Raw genomic sequence first — 22,542 nt, forward strand, 5'->3', positions numbered from 1 at the left:
TCTGGATCTACCCTAGGTGAATAAAGAACAACATGGGCGGGATTCTTTGATCCTGAGGCTAAGTGTTGACGCCGTCGTAAATGACGTTGCGTTTTATGATGGCGTCAACAGGCCCCCAGGATCAGCGATCCTGCACCCTACAGGGGGTCAGCATGGCACTGGAGAGACTCGCGCAGCTCCAACTGCCGATACCGGCGTCAAACGGGTGCCGCGGGTCTGCACATGCATGCTGTGACTGGCGTGAACTCGCACATGCCGCTGCAACCGGCACAAACTCGCGCATGTGCGGCAGTTCCCTTCACCGCGCCGGCCCCGACCCAACATGGCGTAGAGCTACAGGGGCCTGGCGCGGCGTAAAAGAGGTCCCGATCAAAAGAAGCCGGCCCGCCGATCGGTAGGCCCTGATCGCGGGCCAGGCCACGGTGGAGGCCCCCTGGGGTCGGACCTCTGCTGCCCCCCCCCCCCCCCCCCCCCCCAGGTTTCCCCCTGCAGGATGGACGTCGAGGTCCCGCCGGGTAAGACCACATGTGAACGGCGCCGGCGGGACTCGGCCTATCTCGGTGGCCACTCAGCCCATACCGCGCAAAGAATCGCCGGCGACCCCCGACCGTAGCCGGAGAATCGGTGGACTGGCGTCGGGGCGGTGTCGCGTGAATCGCGCCCCCCCCCCCCCCCCCCCACCCTGCGATTCTCCGACCTGGCCCGGGGTCAGAGAATCCCGCCCCATATTTCAGAACTGTGTGGTTATGTAATGCCATACATGCTGAAGGGGAATGTTGCTCATTATGTAAGACATATGTTTGTTAGATCAACAATTAAAAGTTAAATTTACCTTTTGTTTGAAGTATTATTTGTCTATTCATGTTTAATTTGCATGATTGATTTGTGTTGAAGTAAAAGCTACAAAAAGTGAAATCTTGTTGATAATTTCTCATTTGGGGGTACTTTGCTAAATTTGGTTATTTTTATAGTTCCTCTATGGAGATCATAACTATTTGAAGAGATAATAAAGATGAGAGAGAATAGGAAGGTTATTTAATGGGAGACATTAATCAATCTGATATAAATTATGAATACTATGCATAAAGATTTCTTGACTCAATTGGAAACCATGAGAGACAATATTCATTTTGGCTTGGTACTTGTAAATGACTCAGATAAAATAGAAGGAATGGACAATAATCAGTTATCAAGTTTAGCAATATCTGGGACCCAATTAAATTCAAAAAAAGTTTAACTTAAACAAATTTTAAATTCAAAGAACTAAGATTGAGAGATGAAAGGATGATGTTTGCAAACATTTCCTTATTGAAAACAAAATGAAAATCTTCAAAAGAATAATGGTGGACATGTGAGACAAGTCCCTATCTAAGACCAATAAGCTCTACCTAGCAAGAGTGTGAAGAATTAACAACAAAGTTAAAATGAGATAAAGAGTAATAATGGCACCTGCAAATCCTACAAGGATAATTGAGATGCGCTCATTGGAATTAATATAGGATCAGGTAAAAACAAGTTGAAATGTTGGCCAGTGGGCAAAATGACCATAGATGCAGAGGCAATGTGTAACAATAGAAACATCTCACAGTGCTTCCATTGCAAGAGGACAACTACAAAATAGGTCAAAGATGCAAAAGTAAGGTTGAAACTGATACTAAGCACAAGATAGTAAATATTTAGAATGTTTACTTTGCTTTGATCAAATCACCCCTCAATCAAATAAATTCCAGGAAATGTAAACCTATTTTACAAAATTCCTCTCATATTTTCACCTGAGTCAAGGTATAATTACGGTAAAACTACAGTGCACTCTCTCCAAGGCCAATATAAGGTGTGATGCCCAGGGATGAACACAGTGCTCCATCGGCTCTCCAACTGTTAGAAGACTTTGCATAGCTGCAACATAACCGTTACTCCCTTTATTTTAGTCCTCCAGATGGTAAGGTCAGTATTCTAAAAGCATTTTGATTATTTTCTGTACTTATTCAAGACATTTTAATGATCTATGTACACAGAGCTCCAAGTTTCTTTGACCTCCGCTGTTTCATGCGTTTTGTCATTTAGAATGTACTCTGATCTATCCCTTATAAGTATGAAGTAGCTGATCTTGTATTTCGCTGCTCTGATAAATTAACTAGCATTTTGCCAATTTGCTTGATCTATTGATCCTTTTGCAATTTTAAGATTCCATCAATACTGCTTACAGTAGCACCTATTTTTGTATCATTGGCAAAGTTTGATATGTGGCTTTTTATCCCATGGAAGTCATTAATAAATATAGCAAAAATTTGAAGACCCAAAACAGATCCTTGGCGGGACATCACTAGTTGCAATCTGCCAAGGAAGCACCTACCAATCTCCAAAACAGGTCAATGATTTGCCCTCCGTTCCATGAGTTTTCACTCCAGCCAAAATTAGTTAGGGCATCTGTCACATTCTCACCTACTTACTTACTTGCAGCAAAGTGAATGATGAAATACCACCATACATATGTGACCTGAAAACATTAACTTTCTGGCCACATTTGCATACCCTGACACTGACGTCTTCTCAAAACTGGTCAAAAAGATTTTGCCACAAATAGGTAGGAGTCAAAATTGATGGAGGTGTCATCACACCGCCAGATACCCAAGAAAAGTGTCCGCAGTAAGGTAAGCAACTATTTGAGGTGGAAGTGTTAGCCATTTCCAACCAGTGGTGCAGCCTAGGGTATGGAATGGCCCATGTATCTTTGTCGTGCAGGAAAAAATTAAAATTAACCCTAAGAAAACAATGTAAGTCTGTACAGGGTAATGATCTTGTAATGTAAGCATAAATTCACCCACAGATGGAGTCAAATTTAACATTGTGGTGTCTGTCTTTCACCAATATTGCTATGATGTTCCAGTTGGGAAAACTGACTGAAGTGCATTCTAAAATATCAAATTTCTCACAACAGTGCTTCTTTAATAATCAGCTAGAAGGATGCAAGTTGAATGAATTTAACAGCCTTATGGCTGTGAGCCACAAGTGTGCTTTCTCACAATGGCACAGTACACGCTTTGGGTAACAAATGAAAAAAAGTTATTTTGTTTCAATTTCAGCCTGAAATTACAATGTGAGTGGGGGAGTGGGAAGAATAGTATCCCACTTTAAATTCAGTTTTGCATACAGTTTCCATTTTCTTCTTACTTTTTTCTTTTTATGATTATGGCTGCTATTTTTTTCCAAAATGTTCTTGATCATTTGACAACTCAGAGCCACACCATTGAGAAATTTGTGATTTGTCATTTTGAGAATGGTTGTTCTGTGATAGTTTCTGAAAAGACAAAATGGGATTGTTAAAATTTTGCAGATATCACATTTGATATTCTCTTGATTTCAGTATAATTGATCATTCTCATAAATGGACCTCGCACACCAATGACAAGTGCACTATTATCATCCAATATATTATTAAATGATAGCTTAACCCAAGAGTCATAACAAAGAACACCAGATAGCCACTGAAGCAACAATCAATTTACTTTACGTGAAATACATAATGGGTAATAAACTGAAATAAAAAGATCCAGGATATAAGCAGAATTTGATTAATTTTGTGAATGTAATACGGCCTATGCTTTGTTTTTGTATAAAATGTCACTGGGCAAAGCGTAGCTCTGTAAAAGTTTTAAAGAGGCATGATCACTTTAAGCCACAATATTTTGAAATACTGTGCGAGTGGGGGTGGCACCTTGAGGGGGTCGGAGGACCAACAGCAGAGTGATCAATGCCGCCTGGGAGGCAGCGGCTGTCAGTGCAGGCAGCATATCAAGATAGTACATAAATGGCCTGCTGGTAGATGCTGAGATTGAATGTATAAAAAGCATTAACAGACTGACATGATTGAAAATTATGAAGGGGAGAGTATGGGCTCAATTCAGCGGACCAAAGTTAAAGTTTGTTTTGGGCGTGTTTGGCAAGAGGTTTTGCAGTGGCCGCAATCAATGGCACTTAATACCAAAAATGAGCTCCCACGTGATTCTTGACAACATTACCTCCTCTGCCATCTGATTCGTCCGACTCACATCTCAGCAGCTTGACACCATCAACGGGAAGTTGTTTTCAAACGCTCCCTCACCATTCAAAACCAGCCAACACACAAGCATGGCAGACCTATTCGTCGCTTTGGGGATGTCAACCTCACAATGCTTCTCACGCTGTGGATGTGAGACGGGGCATCCTGTTCCCTTGAGGGGGTCGGAGGACCAACAGCAGAGTGATCAATGCCGCCTGGGAGGCAGCGCTGTCAGTGCTGCCAGCATATCAAGGAGGACTGCCATCCAATGATGGAAGAAGCCCAACACCCTCCAGTGAACTTCAAGGGTAAGTTACCACCTCTGTCCTAGCATCAGTTCCAACTGCCACCACTCAAATTCCCAAACCCCCCTCCTCCTCCCCAATCAACTGACTGATAGCTCACACCCCACATCCGATCTTCGTACTTGATCCTCAGAACCCCTGGCACGCACCAGCACAACCCCTTTATGTCCAGGTGCAGTGCCCACAAATAAGGATTAATAAGGAGCTGCACCAAATACCTGACAGGCAGTTTTCTGTCAATACAAGATAATGAATGGCTTACAAGATAATGAATGGCTTACAAGATAATGAATGGCTTGGATAGGATGGACGTAGGGAAGTTGTTTCCATTAGCAGGGGAGACTAGGACGCGGGGGCACAGCCTTAGAATAAAAGGGAGTCACTTTAGAACAGAGATGAGGAGAAATTTCTTCAGCCAGAGAGTGGTAGGTCTGTGGAATTCACTGCCACAGAGGGCGGTGGAGGCCGGGACGTTGAGTGTCTTTAAGACAGAAATTGATAAATTCTTGATTTCTCGAGGAATTAAGGGCTATGGGGAGAGAGCGGGTAAATGGAGTTGAAATCAACCATGATTGAATGGTGGAGTGGACTCGATGGGCCGAATGGCCTTACTTCCGCTCCTATGTCTTATGGTCTTATAATATCTTGAAGTCTGATTAGCAGGCATGAAATGTTAATTACGTAATTTGAAGCTTAACTGGTGTGTGAGTCTTCTCAAACAGTCTCATCTCTATTCAAGTAAAGAGTTTGAACAAGGTCGGTAAGTCTTTCAACTTTCATCAATTGTAGTTTGAAAATAGGTTTTGCGGTTTATATTCTGTAAGGGTCCCAATTGAAATTAAGAGGACAAGTAATACCCTACAAGAGGACAAGAGGACCATAGAAAATCTAAATGGTCAGGAGGGAGTGGCGTTGGCGCAAACTCGGGGAGGAGGAGTTTCGGAATAGTAAGTATAAATAATTTATCTGTTGGGTTTTGGGAACAGGGGAAAAAAAATGAAAAGTGACGTCACAGTGAAGCTGTGACCTGATTAGCTGGTTGTTTTAAATTTGCAAAACTAGAGTAATTAACTAAGAAGAGTATCTAGGAGATTAGTGTATTTAGCAGTTAATCTTTTATATATATATTTATCGGCGAAATCGAGCACAAGGGACCACATAGTTAATTTTAACTTAAATTTAATAAGACATTTATTTCAGCAAAATTGCTAATTAGTGCTAAATTTAATAAGTATTTATTTTGATTTAATTAATTAGTGCTAGAAATGTCAGTCAGCAGGGTGCAGTGCTCTAACTGTGAGATGTGGGAGGTCCGTGATGTTTCCAGCATTCCGAATGACTACATCTGCAGGAAGTGTACCCTTTAGCAGCTCCTCACAGACCTTGTGGTTCGGTTGGAGCAGCAGTTAGGTGTGATTAAGAGCATGCAGGTGACGGAAAGCATCATAGACAGATGTTGTAAAGACGTGATCACACCCAAGGTGAAGGCAGACAGATGAGTGACTGCTAGAAAGACAGACAGTCAATGCCAGAATCTCCCGTGGCTGTCCCTGTCTCTAACAAGTATATCTTTTGGATACAGTTGGGGGGGGGAGGGGCGGTGGGCTAACAGGAGAAAACAACAGCAGCGGCCGGAGCAGTGGCGCCATGGTTGGCTCTGTTATTTAGCAGGGAGGGTTAAAGAGCAGAAGAGCAATAGTCCTAGGGGACTCCATTGTCAGGGCACAGATAGGCGCTTCTGTGATCGTGAAAAAGACTCCAGGATAGTGTGTTGCATCCCTGGCTCCAGGGTCTGGGATGTCACTGAATGGATGCAGTCTGAAGGGGGATGGTGATAAGGCCGAGGTCATAGTACATGTTGGTACCAATCACATAGGTAGAAAGAGGGATGAGGTCTTGCATCAAGAATACAGGGAGTTAGGCAATAGACTAAAGAGCGGGACCTCTTCAGTTGTAATCTCTGGATTACTCTCAGTGCCACATGCTTATGAGTACAGGGATAGGAGAATAGCACAGATGAATGCGTGGCTTAAGAGTTGGTGCACGAGGGAGGGTTTTAGATTCTTGGACCACTGGGACCGTTTTGGGGGAAAGTGGGACCTGTAAAAGCAGGACAGTCTGCATCTAAACCAGAGCGGGACTAACATCCTCACTGGCGGGTTTGCTAGTGCTGTTAGAATAGGGACACAGAATAACATAAAAAAAGCAATCAGGTCAGTGGGAATACAGCAGTAGTAAGTTTCAAGGGTGTAAGACAAGGCTGGATGGCCTCTATTTTAATACCAGGAGTATTAAAGTTAAAATGGAAGAATTAAGGGCGATGATTGACATGTGTAATTGTGATATAATAGCTATCACAGAGACATGGTTGAGTGAGGGGCAGGATTGACAGCTCAACATCCCAGGATATAGAATCTTCAGGCAAGGCAGAGGATGGGGTAAAAGAGGAGGAGGCATTGCATTATTAGTTAAGGAGGCAGTTACTGCAGTAAGGAGAGATGATGGGCTGGATTCTCCGATTGTGAGGCTATGTCCTCTTGCCGGTGTGGGAACGGAGGTGTTTATGCCCGAACATTCGGCACAAAGCGGCCACTGATCGTCCGTGTAGCTGCGAGCTAGCATGCCGGCAGCGTAGAGCACCTTACTCTAGAAGGTGGTGGATGCTTGATAAGTCTATGCTGGAGAGGATGAGGGCTCTGAAGTCCTGGGAGCCATTTACAGCTCAGTGTAGTCGAACTGGAGTTCAGACCATCCCAGAGGCATGCCAGCTAACTGAAACTCATGGTTTGTAGAAGAGTTGGAATTGTGCTTGTAATTAGAAGCAGGGATGCAGTCTTATGAATTACAACAAATTCAGTCCCTGGGGAAGAGATTAAACCATCATGTGGGTGAGCAGTCATTGAGGCAGTCCAAGTTGGAACAGCTTCTGAGGGAATTCAGAGGCGAGGGGCAAGGTTTGGCAGGATATTCTGGTCTCACCAAAATCAACCTCCCACAGGGGGTTGGTTCCCTGGCAGTGAGGCAGGCAAGCCATGCAGAAGCACGTAGACTGGCGGGACTATAAGAATCCGTTGACAGCCAATGGCTCGCTGCATCTGCCATGGGAAACCTGCCACAGATGGATCAGAAAATCCCAGCCTAGATCTTCAAAAATGAAGCATTTCAATCTTTCATGGGGGAGTGTCACCGAGATTTTGCGATTCACAGTGGTCACTAGCATCTGGGTAGATTTCTGAGCAATCTGTGGGATCTGTCTTGGTCTCATCTGCCATTTAATGTGCAGTGATGTGTGTTTGGGCACTTTGCCTGTTAATTTGTCTTTAACTCATGTTAATTCTAAATGTTAAGAGTATAAAATAAATATTGTACATTGTTTTACTTTTCTGACTTTGTCTATTTTAAACCATGGGATCTTGTGGTTTTCTTCTCCTGGTCAGTAACTGTGATTCAAACATTGTCTGCTTTAAACAAACTGTAACATAACATCCCAAACTGGACTGTAACATAAATTGGGGGGCTCATTGGGATCGGACCAAAATTTAGGAGCCTGGTTTGGGATTCGAACACAAGACATTGTTCACTTGTGTCCTCTAGTGTGCAGTATGGATTTACACACTACTTGGCTTGACTCATGCAAGTCAGGCACCCCATCCCTCATAAGAGAGATCTGTCTTGTCCAATGGACAGTACAGGAAGAGAACAGGACACCAGAGGGTGCGCTGCTGCATCATTATCCTGCTACCACCACCAGTACAGGTACACTCATGTCATTGAATATTATTTACATTTGGATGCAAGGTTGCAAACTGGTAGAGTGTCACAAATGTGGCTAAGCAGCTAATAGTAATTGCAAGTCTGTGGGCGGCCAAGCTGAGCCCCAGGCCAATGATGTGCCTCTGGAGTCATCAGTAAGGCAGCAGATGCTAGACATATAGGGCACGATTTAACGGTAATGAAACAGAGTTCCGTGTTGGGCGCATTGAGCTGGGTGTTTCCCAGCGCTTGCAGCGCCAAGAACAACACTGCTATTAAACAGGACTCTGCTTCATTTCTCTGCCTTGGCAAGGAACGCCCCACTGAGGCTGCACTTAGTCCCATTTCCTGCACTAACAAGCTCCGCTTGCCAGTGCAGGAAAAGATCAGGGTACGATTTTGAAATGGCACTCCAATATCTGAAACCCTCCACCGCAGCCTCCGGCCCCCTCAATGCCCCAACTTCCCACCGTGGGGGTTTTGGGGCCCCCCTCACCCCACCTCACAAGGGCAGAACGTAAGAACTAGGAGCAGGAGTAGGTCATAGAATCGTAGAATTTACAGTGCAGAAGGAGGCCATTCGGCGGATCGAGTCTGCACCGGCCCTTACAAAGAGCACCCTACTCAAGCCCACATATCGACCCTATCCCCGTAACCCAGTAACCCCCACTTAACCTTTTTTTGGACACCAAGGGCAATTTAGCATGGCCAATCCACCTAACCTGCACATCTTTGGTCTGTGGGAGGAAACCGGAGCACCTGGAGGAAATCCACGCAGACTCGGAGAGAACGTACAGACTCCGCACAGACAGTGACCCAGCCGGGAATTGAACCTGGGACCCTGCAGCATTGAAGCAACTGTTCTAACCACTATGCTACCGTGCTGCCCCATCTGGCCCTTCAAGCCTGCGCCACCATTCAATGAGATCATGGCTGATCTATTGTGGACTCAGCTCCACTTTCCCAGCAGAACACCATAACCCTTTATTCCTTTCGAAGGGCAGGGCATCTCCAGACCTAATCCCCAGTATGGGAAAAATACCACCTGGGCACCTTGGCTGAAAGACTAATGCGGGAGAAATGGATTCAAATTCATGGGACATTGGCACCAGGACCGGGGAAGAGGGGAGTCTTCATCTGAATCATGCAGGGGCCAGAGTCCTCGCGAATCACGTAACTCGGGCTGTAGATTGGGCTTTAAACTAAATAGTGGTGGGGGGGGGGGGGGGGGGGGGGGGGGGGGGGAGTAGTGTTCAGTTGTAGGGAAAATAGAAACCCAATTTAAAGGAGGAGGTAAGAGTGCAGATTAGCAATGTGATGGATGGTTACCAGGAAATAAAAGTGAGGGACAGAACAGGGGCGGGATTCTCCCCTACCCGGCGGGGCGGGGGACCCCAGCGGGATGGAGTGGCTTGAACCGCTCCGGCGTCGGGCTGTCCCAAAGGGGCTAGGCCCGCGCCGGAGTGGTTGGCGCCCCGCCGGCTGGCAGGAACGGCCTTTGAAGCCATGCCAGCTGCTGATGTCATCCTCGTGCATGCGCAGGGGAGGGGGTTACTTCAGCCTCTGTCATCGTGAAGACTATGGTGAAGGCGGAAGGAAAAGAGTGCCCCCACGGCACAGGCCCGCCCGGCAATTGGTGGGCCCTGATCGCAGGCCAGGCCACCGTAGGGGCACCCCCGGGACCAGATCGCCTCCACCCACCCCCCAGAACCCCGGCGCCCACCTGCGCCGCCTGGTCCTGCCGGTAAGGTAGGTGGTTTGATTCACGCTGTCGGGACCGTCATGACAGCGGCGGGACTTCGGCCCATTGCGGGCCGGAAAATCGCCGGGGGAGGGCCCGCCGACAGGCGCGGCGCAATTCCCGCCCCCGCCAAATCTCTGGTGTCGGAGACTTCGGGAGACTGCGGTGCAGGGATTCACGCCGGCCCCTGGCGATTCTCCGACTTGGCGGGGGGTCGGAGAATCCCGTCCCAGGTCTTTATAGACCAAGGAATTACAGAAGGGTAGGGAAATCTAACATGAAAACAAATTTAAAAGCTTTGTATCTCAATGCAAGAAGCATTTGTTACAAACTTCCTGAGCTAACAGCGCAAATAGAAACATAATGGTATGACTTGGTGTGGATGACTGATACAGAGAGACATTGAATATCCAAGGGTACACAGTACTTTGGAAAGATAGGATGAAAGGAAAAGAAGGTGGTGTTGCTCTGCTGGTGAGGAAAGGGATCAGTGCTGATGAGAAATTACATAAGCAATGGAGATCGAGATGTTGAATCAGTCTGGATAGAAATAAGAAATAACGACGGGAAGAAGTGCCTCGTAGGAATAATCCCCAAACAGTAGTTCTACAGTGGGGCACAGTATAAACCAGGAAATACTGGGAGCTTGCTAGAAAGGTACAGCAATAATAAAGGGTGATTTTAATATGCACATAAACTGGAGGAATCAAGTTGGCAAGGGTAGCTTGGAGGCAGAGTTCATTGAATGCATTAGAGATTGTTTCCTGGAACAGTATGTTGAGGAACCAACCAGGGAGGAGGCTACTCTCGGTTTAATATTCTGTAATGAGGAAGGATTAATTAATGACCTCATAGTTAAGGATTCACTAAGGAGTAGTGACCATAGTATGGTAGAATTAAAGATTTAGTTTGGGGGCGAGAAAATGGGAGTCCCACACTAGTGTTCTGTAATTAAACAAAGGAAATTACGTAGGTTTGAGGACAGATTTGGCCCGTATAAACTGGGGAGGAAGGCTAAAAGGTAGGACAGCTGATGAGCAGTGGCACTTGTTTAAGGAAATACTCAATTCCTCACAACTAAAATATGGCTCGAGGGGCCAGATGGCCTACTCCTTCTCCTAGTTCTTATGTTCTAAGCAACAGACGTTTCCCTAAATCTTATCCAAGGATTTTTTCAAGCTGCTTCTCACTAGTAGTGCTTGAGCAATAGTCTTTTTAAAAATAAATTTAGAGTACCCAATTCTTTTTTTTACAATTAAGGGGCAATTTAGCATGGCCAATCCACCTATCCTGCACATCTTTCGGTTATGGGGGTGAAACATACGCAAACACAGAGAGAATGTGCAAACTCCACACGGACAGTGACCCAGGGCTGGGATCGAACCTGGAATCTCAGCGCTGTGAGGCAGCAATGCCAACCACTGCGCCACTGTGCTGTCCGGGCAATAGTCTTAAAGGAACAAACCAGTTTGAACAATTCAGTTTTAACAGCTATCAATTAGAAAAACTTTCCAGACTCCAAGATGAGCCATGAGGAACTTCGCAGAAGATATTATTACATTCATTATAAATGTTATCATAATCTGGCTACACATGGTAAAGAAGAGGCTATATATACGGTAGAGGAATACTGACCCATTATTAAAAAACACCATGCAAAACCATTTTAATGTTTCAACTCAATGTAAACTAGAAATAATTAACTTAAAAATTAAATATGTATCATTTACCAATTGCAAGAATTGTATCTCTGTCCTAAGGGCCTCACAAACACTTTCCAAATCATCTACTTTGTGTAATTCCAGTTCTTTCTTTAATCTAGAATAAAAATATTGTCAGAAAATAAGGAACATTCTTCAGCTTGGAATTTAATTTTAGAACGTAATATTATCCAACAGATTACAACAAATTAATGTCAAATCTAAAGTCAAGAATGTTTTTCTCCATGTTCTTAAAGCATCTTCACAATTAATCTAACTCTCTCTATAATCAAAGTTCAATGGTCTGCCTTTGACAGCAGACAAGTAGGTTTCTTTGGTTCTCCTATCTTATTATCCCCAGAGAGTTCCAACTCTCCATACTTTCAAGGTATGTATCCTAATCTTGTGATCTGGGTAATCTGTGAATAAAAAGTCCAGGAAAATAGCAAATCCTGTCTGGTAATTATTTTCACTGTACTAGAAATTAACTGAGAGAAAGATCTTCAAGATCTCTCTCCAGTGTTCAAAGGCAGTGATATGTCACATGCGGGCGGTATTCTCCCGCCCGGGGCCAGCGTCAATCCCGCCTCCGGCGTGTACCGAATTCTCCGCCACCCGAGAATCGGCGGGGGCGGGAATCGCGCCGCACTGGTCGGCAGGCCCCTCGCGGCGATTCTCCGGCCCGCGATGGCCGAAATCCCGCCGCTGACAGGCCTTTCCTGCTGGCATGGTTTAAACCGGCGGGGTTGGCGGGCTCTGGGTCCTGGGGGGGGGGGGGGGGGGGGGGGGGGCGAGGGGCGATCTGACCCTGGGGGGTGCCCCCACGGTTGTCTGGCCCGCGATCGGGTCCCACCGATCGGCGGGCGGGCCTGTGCCGCGGGGGCACTCTTTTTCTTCCACCTCCACCATGGCCTTCACCATGGCGGGGCGGAAGAGACCCCCTCCCCTGCACATGCGCCGGTATGACGTCAGCAGCCGCTGACGCTCCCGCGCATGCGTGGATTTACGCTAGCCAGCGAAGTCCTTTCGGCCCCGGCTGGCGTAGCGCCAAAGACCGTTCGCGCCGGCGGTCGGAGTGGAAACCATTCCAGGGCGGGCCTAGCCCCTACTCCCCTCCTTTGGGGAGGCCCGATGCCGGAGTGGTTGATGCCACTCCAATTCGCCGGGACCCCCCACCCGCCAGGTAGGGGAGAATCTCTCATATTCAGTTTAAAATATCAAGAAAATGTATCAACAACTGAATAATCTGGGTCATATCATATCATAGTTAAATACTTAGACAATAGTCTTAGAGTATAGTTTAACAACTTCTACTAAACCAGAAAATTGAACCAATCCAGTCATATCTATCATTTCACTCGGTGAAAGTAATTTATTCGAATTTTCATAACTGAAAGTCAGATTTAAAAGGGATTGTTTGTCATATATTTAACTGAACAAAGAACACAACTTGTTAAAAACAAAAGATAATCAAATAATGGAAAATAATAGATTTTTAAAATACATATTTTTATTCAAAAGATGTTGTTTATAACAAATAAAATATTCAAACCATTCAAACAGATTGTACATTACTGCAACAACAAAATTTCCTCAACACAACCCCATCCAACCTAAGCCGGCCTCGTACCAAGACTAACCTCTCCTAACCCCTTAACAGCTGACAGTAAGCATTTCCTTAAAAAAAAAGGTAATGAACGGCTACCACCTTGCGTAAAACCTATCCACCGACCCTCTCTAGCATACTTTATCTTCTCCAGGATCAGGAAATTCACCAGGTTGCCTACCAAGCTGAAGTCTTAGGCAGTGCCGGGGACCTCTGTCCAAACAAGACTCGCCTCTGGGCTATTAGAGAGGCGACGGCGAAGACATCTACCTTCGTCCCCTCCTGCAGCTCCGGCAAGTCCGAAACTCCAAAGATGGCCACCATCGGACACAGCTCCACCTTAACTCCCAAAATCTCTAATATCGTTTCAAAAATTAGCCCCCAACATCAGCAAGCCTGGGGCAAGACAAAAACATGTGTGTTTGGTTTGCTGGCCCCTTGAAACATCTCTTACACCTATCCTCCACCCCGAGTAGAACCCACTCATATATGCCTAGTCATGTGCACCCTGTGCACCACCTTAAACTGTACCAAACTCAATCTTGCACAAGAGGAGGTGGAGTTCACCCTATGAAGAGCTTTACTCCACATACCCCCCTCCAAGATCAACCCCAACCAATCCTCCCACTTCCTCTTTACTTCTTACAAAGAGGCCTGCTCCATCTCCAACATCTGACCATAAATATGAGATAATTCCCTCCCATAGCTCATCCAAAGACAGAACCCTATCCAAAAGTGAAGACACTGGCACCAGGGAAAACGAAGGAAGCTCCTTATGCACTAAGTCTCGCACCTGCAGATATCTAAATACATTCCCTCTTGAAAGCTAGAACCTCTCTGAAATTTCTTCTATCCCTGCAAACCTATGCTCCAAAAACAAGTCTCGAAACCTCTATAACCCTTCCCTCTCCCATCCCCTGAAGGTTGAATCTATAACAGACGGCACAATCTATGATTCCTACTGATCGGCGTCAACAGTGACACTGTGCCTAATTTAAAATGCTGCCTAAATTTCTTCCAAATTCTCAATGAGGCTATTATCACTGTGCTCAATGAAAATCATACTGGAGAAAACTGGAAAGGAGTGGTAACAAGAGTCCTCATATTTGATCCTGTACAAGAAGCTTCTTCCATCCGCCCCCATATAGAGTCCAAATCTTTAAACCACCTGTGTGGTTTGCTGCCCAGTAGTAACACAGCAGATTAGATAGTGCCATCCCCCTTGAGTGTCTATCCCTCTGCAAAAAAGCCCTATGCGCCCAAGGCGTCTTGCCCGTCCAAACAAAAGTAGATATTAACTTATTGACCTGACCAAAGAAAGTCTTAGAAAGAAAGACAAGGAGACACTTAAGCAAGAATAAAATCTTTGGAAGAACATTCATTTCACCATCTGAACTCTTCCCACCAAAGTCCAGGAAGAGCATCCGACCTCTTAAAATCAGCCTTCACCCCATCAACCAGATTGCGGAGAGTGGCCCAATCATGAGCCACCCGAATTCCCAGATATCAGAAACTAGTCCTGGCTGGAAGAAACGGTAACCTCCCCAGATCAGCTCCCCTCCCTGGGAGAGTTCACCGAGGAAGAACTGTTTTTGTCAAGGTCTAACTTATACCATGAGAAGGAACCAAACTTCTTTAGCACCTCCATTGTCTTTTCTACATTGGAGAGAGGACCAGTAATGTACAACAACAAATCATCCTATGCTCCTTCCCTCCCCATTCTACCTCCCTCCACTTAGAAGATGATATAAGTGTAACGGTCAGTTGCAAACAGCAGCAGGGATAACAGACACCCCTGCCTCGTAACCCTGTTAAATTGAAAGCACCCTGGTCTCAAGGCATTGGTACAGACACTCACAGTGGGAGTCCTGTACAAAGCCTAACCAGGTTATAAATTTCAGCCCAATACCAAATCACTCCATAATCTCAAAAAAGTACCTCCGTTCAACCCGATTAAACGCCTCTTCCCCATCCATCGAGATGATCACTTATGGCTCAGTCACTGAGGTGGGTGACAACATCACATTCAAGAGTCTCCTAATGTTGCCTGCCAGATGCCAGCTCATGACAAACCCTGTTTGCTCCTCCGAAACCATCTCTGGCAGGCAAGGCACAAATATGTTGCTAGCACCTTAGCCAACAGTTTTGTATCCAGATTTAATTGAGAAATAGGTCTGTATGAGCCACACTCCATGGGATCCTTGTCCTTCTTCAAGATCAAGGAGATCGATGCCTGTGCCAGCATGGCTGGCAGTACCCCTCGAGTCAAAGAGTCATTGAACATATCCAACATAAGCAGAACCAACAACCCAGCAAACTGTTTATAAAACTCAACAGGGAATCGATCTGGACCCCGTGCCTTACCCGTCTGCATTAGACAAATACTGTTAAAAATCTCCTCCTGTCCAATCAGCGCCGCCAGCTCCTGCTTTCTATCCCGCTCCACCTCTGGAAAGGGCAACTAATCTAAAAATTGTACCATGGTCGATCGCTCATCCGGAGGCTCAGACTTATGTAGCCCACAACAGACACCTAATTTAAAAAAAATAAATTTAGAGTACCAATTCATTTTTTCCAATTAAGGGGCAATTTAGAGTGGCCAATCTACCTACCCTGCGCGTCTTTGGGTTGTGGGAGCGAAACCCACGCAAACACGGGGTGAATGTGCAAACTCCACACAGACAGTGACCCAGAGCCAGATCGAACCTGGGAACTCGGCGCCGTGAAGCGACAGTGCTAACCACTGCACCACCGTACTGCCCTTTGAACACTTCACTGACCTTCTCTGGGACAGAAACCAAACCCCTACCAAAGTCCCTGATTTGAACTATCTCCCAGATAGCTGCCCGACATCTCAGGCAGTGAGCTAACAAGTGGTTAGCCTTCTCCCCATACTCATAAAACATCCCCCTCTTACAACAAAGCTGGCTCATTGCCTTCTCCATTGACAACAAATCAAAGTCCATCAGTAATTTCTTTCTCTGCCAAAAGTTCCAGCGTTGGGTAACTCGAGTATTGGCAGTCCACCTCCAGAATGGGGTCCATTAGTCTCTGCCTCGCCATCCTTCCAAATATATCCCTATATGACTTAGATAAGATTATCTCCCCTTAATGACTGCCTTCCCCGAGAATCCCAGAGCATGGAGGACAAGATCTCGCTGTTCTTATTTAACTCCACACACCCCCAATGGCAAACGGTATCCACTTGCAAAATCCTTTCTTTGCAAGCAACCGCCATGTCCAGCCTCCACGGGGTCATTAAGAGCGGCTCGACTCAAAAAACAAAGAAGAACGAAGGAGGCTCTTTGGCCCTCCAAGCCTGCGGCGACCATGATGCCTGTCTAAACTAAACCCTTTTGCATTTCCGAGGTCCGTATCCCTCTATTCCTATCCTATTCATGTATTTGTCAAGATGCCCCTTAAACATTGCTATCATGACTGCTTCCACCACCTCCTCTGACAAGGGGTTCCATGCACTCATCTTCCTCTGTGTAAAAAACGTGACTCGCACACCTCCTTTAAACTTTGCCCATCACACCTTATACCTATGTCCCCTAGTGATTGACGTTTCCACCCTGGGAAAAACCTTCTGACTATTCACTCAACGCCACTCATCATTTTGAAAACTTCTGTAAGGTCGCATGGCAACCTCCATCATTCCAGTGAAAACAATCCGAGTTTATCCAACATCTCAGACTGAGCACGTTATCAGGACCGATGGCCATAGTGAAGATCTGACCCTAGTGGGTTGTGAGTATTTAAGGCTCAACTATGAAATGAGAGCCCATACTCTTAGCGATGGTTCAGTTATTCCTTCAGCAGTCACAAATTGACTTGGAGGGCTGGGGGGATATATTTCCTCATGATCCAATTTAAAGATTTACTGCTCTTTAAAAACTTCAGCTGTGATTGTGTTCAGCGAACACCACCTACATCTCACCTCCTCCATTAGATCATGATGCTCATGTAGTTCTTCAGCATCCCCCTGGGCTTCCTGTACATCCTCATCTTCTGAGGAGGGCTTCTCCAACTCCAGTTTCCTATCTGGAAGGGCCTTACCTCTCTGCATAGCCAGATTGTAAAGGGCGCAAAAATTGCAATAATGTGGCAATCCCTCTCTGGTGCGTATTGCAGAGAGCCACCTGAGCGGTCCAGATATCCGAAATGCATCTTCAGCAGTTTCTATGAGGGAGAATGTGGTGGTGTGAGCAGCATGTACCTTTCTTAAACTGGAATCTGAGGGCGACACACCTGAAACTCTGACTGTATTTTAAGCTTTTCCAGCTTTATTTTGCTTGCAGGCAGTTGATTGATTTCAGGGTCTAATTCCTCATCTACGTGTTCTAGTTGAGGACTGAGGCCCAAATGCTCGACCAGCATTAACTCTTTTTCAAATAACTTTTAAAAAATCTTACTGGGTAGTTTTATTTGTTATCTCTCTAGCTGCAGCTTTCAACTGTTCTGTACTTAAGGGTGCCAGTGTTTTGCAAGTTACGTTTCCTTCTTGAACAAACATTTGTCTAATGAAATTTGTAATTTTGCTTGAGTGTTAATGTGAGGGAATTTGCTGTGGTAGTTATTTTAAAGATCATTTCAGCTACTGAACTTTCCCTTTTAGTTTCCAACTGGTTCCTCTTTATATTGGCTTGTTTCTTACATCTGGACTTTTGTTGAATTTTGGTTGATTTGTGGAAGATCCAATCTTGGTTTTGAGACTCCAATTTAGGTTGTGGACAGGGAAGGGAGGCAAAACTGAGCACGTTTATATTTCTTGCTGTCTGTCCGTAAGTAGAGATGCTTTAATTTTTTAAATAGGCTTTGGTGTGTTTCCACAAACCCTCTCTTTTGTGAGGTCAATTTTTAAAGTTAGTCACAGCAAATTCTATTTAGGGTTAAATCATATAGACACACAAGCACGCAATAAGAAGACAAGTAAGATGAGCTTTTACAACTCTGAATAACCTAAAAGAAAAAACAGCATTGCTATAGATATCAGTTCATATGATTATCAGAGCCCAGAAAGTCAAAGTCCAGGGAGGGTTCTTTCCTGGAGGAGCTACATTTCAGGTAGCTGAAGGACAATTTTGCAGAATTCCTTTCATGTTGATGGTGACACAGTACACAGACATTTGAGGGGCCATTTAACTATAATGTTCCTTGGGGAAGGAAATCTGTCATCCTTTCCTTGTTTTGCCCAACTTGGTGGCGGGTCGGGCCATTGAATCTCGCGAGAGGCCTCTCGCGCTGCTTGAAACAGAGTCACGCAAGATGTCAGGATCTGGAGCTTGCCCTCACTGGATGTGATCCAAATCAGCATATTTAAATGATCCATTAGGCTAATTTAAATATTTTCTAGTGGGATTCTCTCAGCATCTGGGGCCTAATAGTCACCACGGAGAACTTGCCACTGTGCTATTTAGTACTGGTTTCCACAAACGTGGACCAGTCGTAATGGCAACTGGGGGTTGGGGGGGGGGGGGGGGGGGGGGCGGACCCCCCATGCCATGAGAGACTTTTTATTTGTTCATGGCATGTGGGTATCGCTGGCTGGGTCAGCATTTGTTGCCCAGCACTAGGGGAATGTAAGAATCAATCACATTGGGCCTGGAGTCACATGTAGGTCAGACCATGTAAGGATAACAGATTTCCTTCCCTTAGGGACATCAGTGAACATGTTGGGTTTTTATGACAATCAACAATAGTTCCATGGTTATCATTAGACCTTTTAATTCCAGATTTGTATTGAATTCAAATTCCATTCCATCTGCCCTGGTGGGTTTGAACCCAGGTCTCCAGAGCATTTCCCTGGGACTCTGGATTACTAGTTCAGTGACAATACTAGTACGCCACTGACTCCCAGATGATTGGGGACAAGGCAGGGTTGCACCCGGGCACACCCAGCCTGGCACTCTGGCAGTGCCACCCTGGCACTGCCAGGCTGCCTGGGTAGCACTGCTAGGGTGGCTGTGCCAGGAATCCAGATTAGCACTGCCAGGGATTGGGCCCAGGGACAGGGGCCTTTACCAGGTGGAGGGGGTCTTTCTGGCGACATCCCCGAGGTTGGGGATGGGGAGATTGAAAATGGGGGGGGGAGATTGGGGCAGCCAGACAAAATGGCACTGCAATCTGTGAGGAGTCTTTCCTGCTGGGCTTGCAAGCAGGAAATGACTCTAAGTGCAGCCTTGGCAGAGATAAACTCCCCAAGGTCAAAAAAACGGCAATGTACCATTGAATAGCAGGGTTTTTCTCGGCACTGCAGCCATAGGGAAACACCCCGTTGAATGCGCCCCAGACTGGACATAATTTTTTTCCCGATTAAATTGTGCCTTTGTCTGTTTGAGAGGCAATGCCAGAAACCTTCCATAGAAACTTAGATCAAGAAACTTCTACCTAACAACATTCTGGAAGCACCTTCAACACTGACGATGCAGTTCAAGAGGGCCTAACGCTACTTTCTGAAAGGCAATTAGGGATAGACAATAAATACCTTGCTTCGCCAGCAATACCTACATATGGCATAGCAGCATTCCAAGAACAAATTCTAAAAAAAGGCACAGCAATAATTTATTAATGGACTTCATAAAAACCTGTTATTTCTCATATGAAAAAGGAACCTCTTGCACTAGTGAGAACATTTGTTAATTATTTTTTCAAAAAACCTCAATCAGGAGAAGAAAACTAAAAAATACATGTAATTAACCCTAAATTTGCTAACCTGACATACTCATGGTGTGTCTGCGGTTTTTGACAAATTTTTACTTTTTCATCTTCTAAGGCTTTGGTGTTAAAAATAACTGTAGTCAGTTCATCTTCAAGACCTGAAAAAAAACAATAAGGGTAATTCCCATCTTCACAGACAAGGTAGTAATCTGGCAAAACAGAAATGATCTCCATAGTATAACTTAATATTCTCAGTAGTAGTCTGAAAGAAACAGAAGACATAGTAATTCAGGGCCAATATGGCCTTGAGTGCAACAGGTAGTGCTGTTAGTTCGAGCAGTTGGTTGCATGAGGCAATACCAATCAACCTTAATCTTAAGAAATAGTCCAATTATGTCTGATCACTCCTACTGCACTTCAAAATGTCCTGGCCCTTCGCGTTTGGAGGGTAACCTCTTGCTACTCAACTCGGTTTTGTTTGCTTCATTTACAGTTATCCAATTATATAATAATCACTCTAGCTGAGGCTAGCTCCCAACTTTTCTGCACTTTCATTGTGTGCTGATCTTTTCTAGCTAGGGATATTTTCTAAGTTCTATATTCAAATTTATGCTGAATAAATTATAATATCCAAATCATATGTCAATCTTGTTTGTTGACACTAAATTTACACTACCCTTTATTCTTCTTTTATCACTGTAGAAACTCTTCACTATTGTACAGAGGTTAGTGTCACTTTGCTGGAGTGTATTGCGCTTCAGGGGACTTCCTGCGCGACCCACAGGATAATCCATCAGGAATAGAGGGCGGGATTCTCTCGCCACGGGGCAGGGCCGGAGAATCGCCACGACTGACGCGAATCGCGCCACGCCGCCCCGACGCCAGTCCGCCCATTCTCCAGAGAGCAGAGAATCAGCGCCATTGGCGCCGGCTGCGTTCGGGGGCCGCTCTACAGGGCCCCCCCTGGCGATTCTCCGCCCGGGATTGGCCGAGCGCCCATACAAAAAGACCTGAGTCCCGCCGGCGCTGTTCTTAACTGGTCTTACCCGGCAGGACCTCGGCGTTAATGGATCCGGGGGGGTGGCCTGTTGGTGGGGGGGGGGGGCCTCTGCTATGGCCTGGCCCGCAATCAGGGCCCACCAATTGGCGGGCCGGCCTCTCGGGCAGGTGGCCTCTTCTGTTCCTTGCCGGCCCCTGCAGCCCTACGCCATGTTGTGTTGGGGCCTGCGCGGAGAAGGGAGCCACTGCGCATGCGCGCAATCACGCCGGTCCCACTGCACATGCGCGCGTTGGCACCTCCCCACTGCGAATGCGCAGACCCGTGGCGCCCATCTGACACCGGGATCGGCAGCTGGAGTGGCGTGGGTTGCTCCAGTGCCGTGCTGGCCCTCTGTAGGGGTCAGAATCGCTGATCCTGAGGCCATGTTGACGCCGTTGAGAAACGCGACGGCGTTTATAATGGTGTCAATACTTAGCCTCAGGATCAGAGAATCCCACCCAGGGCATCTGAATGAGCAATCCCTACTCTCACTGGAAGTCTGTAAATGAAAAATGAAATGAAAATCGCTTATTGTCACGAGTAGGCTTCAAATGAAGTTACTGTGAAAAGCACCGAGTCGCCACATTCCGGCGCCTGTTCGGGGAGGCTGTTACGGGAATTGAACCGTGCTGCTGGCTTGCCTTGGTCTGCTTGTAAAGCCAGCGGTTTAGCCCAGTGAGCTAAATGGATGCTATCTTGATATCACAGAACCAAACATGTCACCATCATAGCTGAAGTGATGCCAGAATAAAAGGTTTGGACAGTGCAGCTCCAGGAAACATAGTCATACATCACTTTGAAAACAGCAAGTGCAAACATGCAGATGGAATGCAAAATAGCATTTTTTTAAAGGGAGAGACACTCCAATGGTACAAATCTCTTCTATTGCAGAATTCTGGATATTGTCATGGACAGAGATCGTGCTTATTCTAGTCTGTAACCAACAACTTTTTATATACAAGAGATTAGCCTGTGATCTTACCATCAGAGTGGTGTGCCCAATTTAAATCATTTCCAGCAGCAAGCTTTTGTGAATTTAAAAATAAAGAGACTTTTTATCACATTCTTACCCAAGATGCTTTAACACAATGTTTCACAGATACTATCACACACACAAAGAATAAGATAGAGGTGAGGGAACAAGCAATGAGCTATAACTTCCAATTAATGACAGAAAGAAATGGCCAAAAGAATTAGAATTTAATGCACACCTACCTGCTTTTGAAAACTGCGCTGCATCTACTGATGGCTGGAGACACTTGGGGATTGCAACAAAAGAGTCCTCACAGGTCCAAGGGCAGTCTATCTATGGTGGATTCAAGAAGGCCTCGTCTCCCTTTTTCTCCTGCAGCAACTGCTGTAAAGCAGTTCAGTTTAAAGGACCCAGTGAAATTGATAGGCCAGAGAGAAGATAAGCGCTAAGGTAGGTCTTTAGCATTTGGCCAGTTGAAATGTGGTGGGAAGGTCCATGGTCTACGTGGGCAGGGATGGGGGGGGGGGGGGGGGGCGGCGGGCGGAATGGGGTAAGGCTAGGTTGTCGGGAGGTCAGGGGTGGGTGTGTTTGAGGTCAGGGTGTGGAGGTTGGGGTACTCAGAGTGTGGAAGAGGTTGGAGCTGGGGTTTTGCGAGGTTTGAAGGTGTGGGGTTCAGAGGTCATGGGGTGGGGAGATTGGGGGAGGTTTGGCTAGTGCCCTTCAGTC

At 45.9% G+C, this 22,542-nt stretch overlaps 1 protein-coding gene across 2 annotated transcripts in view; it reads right to left on the reverse strand.

Annotated features, from left to right (window-relative positions):
• Nucleotides 1–682: 682 nt before the first annotated feature.
• The window catches only part of ccdc172 (coiled-coil domain containing 172), a 116,600-nt gene continuing 94,740 nt past the window's right edge, over nucleotides 683–22,542 (reverse strand). Inside the window, exons 6-8 of one of the 2 annotated variants that reach the window (XM_038773596.1) lie at nucleotides 19,860–19,962; nucleotides 11,569–11,656; nucleotides 683–3,298 (exon numbers count right to left, since the gene is read on the reverse strand). In XM_038773596.1, coding sequence (XP_038629524.1) covers nucleotides 3,197–3,298; nucleotides 11,569–11,656; nucleotides 19,860–19,962 — 293 coding nt within the window. In that variant the 3' untranslated portion in view covers nucleotides 683–3,196. Of the gene's footprint in view, nucleotides 3,299–11,568; nucleotides 11,657–17,102; nucleotides 17,327–19,859; nucleotides 19,963–22,542 lie in introns of those variants that run through there. The other variant, XM_038773597.1, reaches the window with a different exon arrangement.

This window comes from Scyliorhinus canicula, chromosome 16 (genome assembly GCF_902713615.1).
Source record: "Scyliorhinus canicula chromosome 16, sScyCan1.1, whole genome shotgun sequence".
Classification (NCBI taxonomy): domain Eukaryota; kingdom Metazoa; phylum Chordata; class Chondrichthyes; order Carcharhiniformes; family Scyliorhinidae; genus Scyliorhinus; species Scyliorhinus canicula.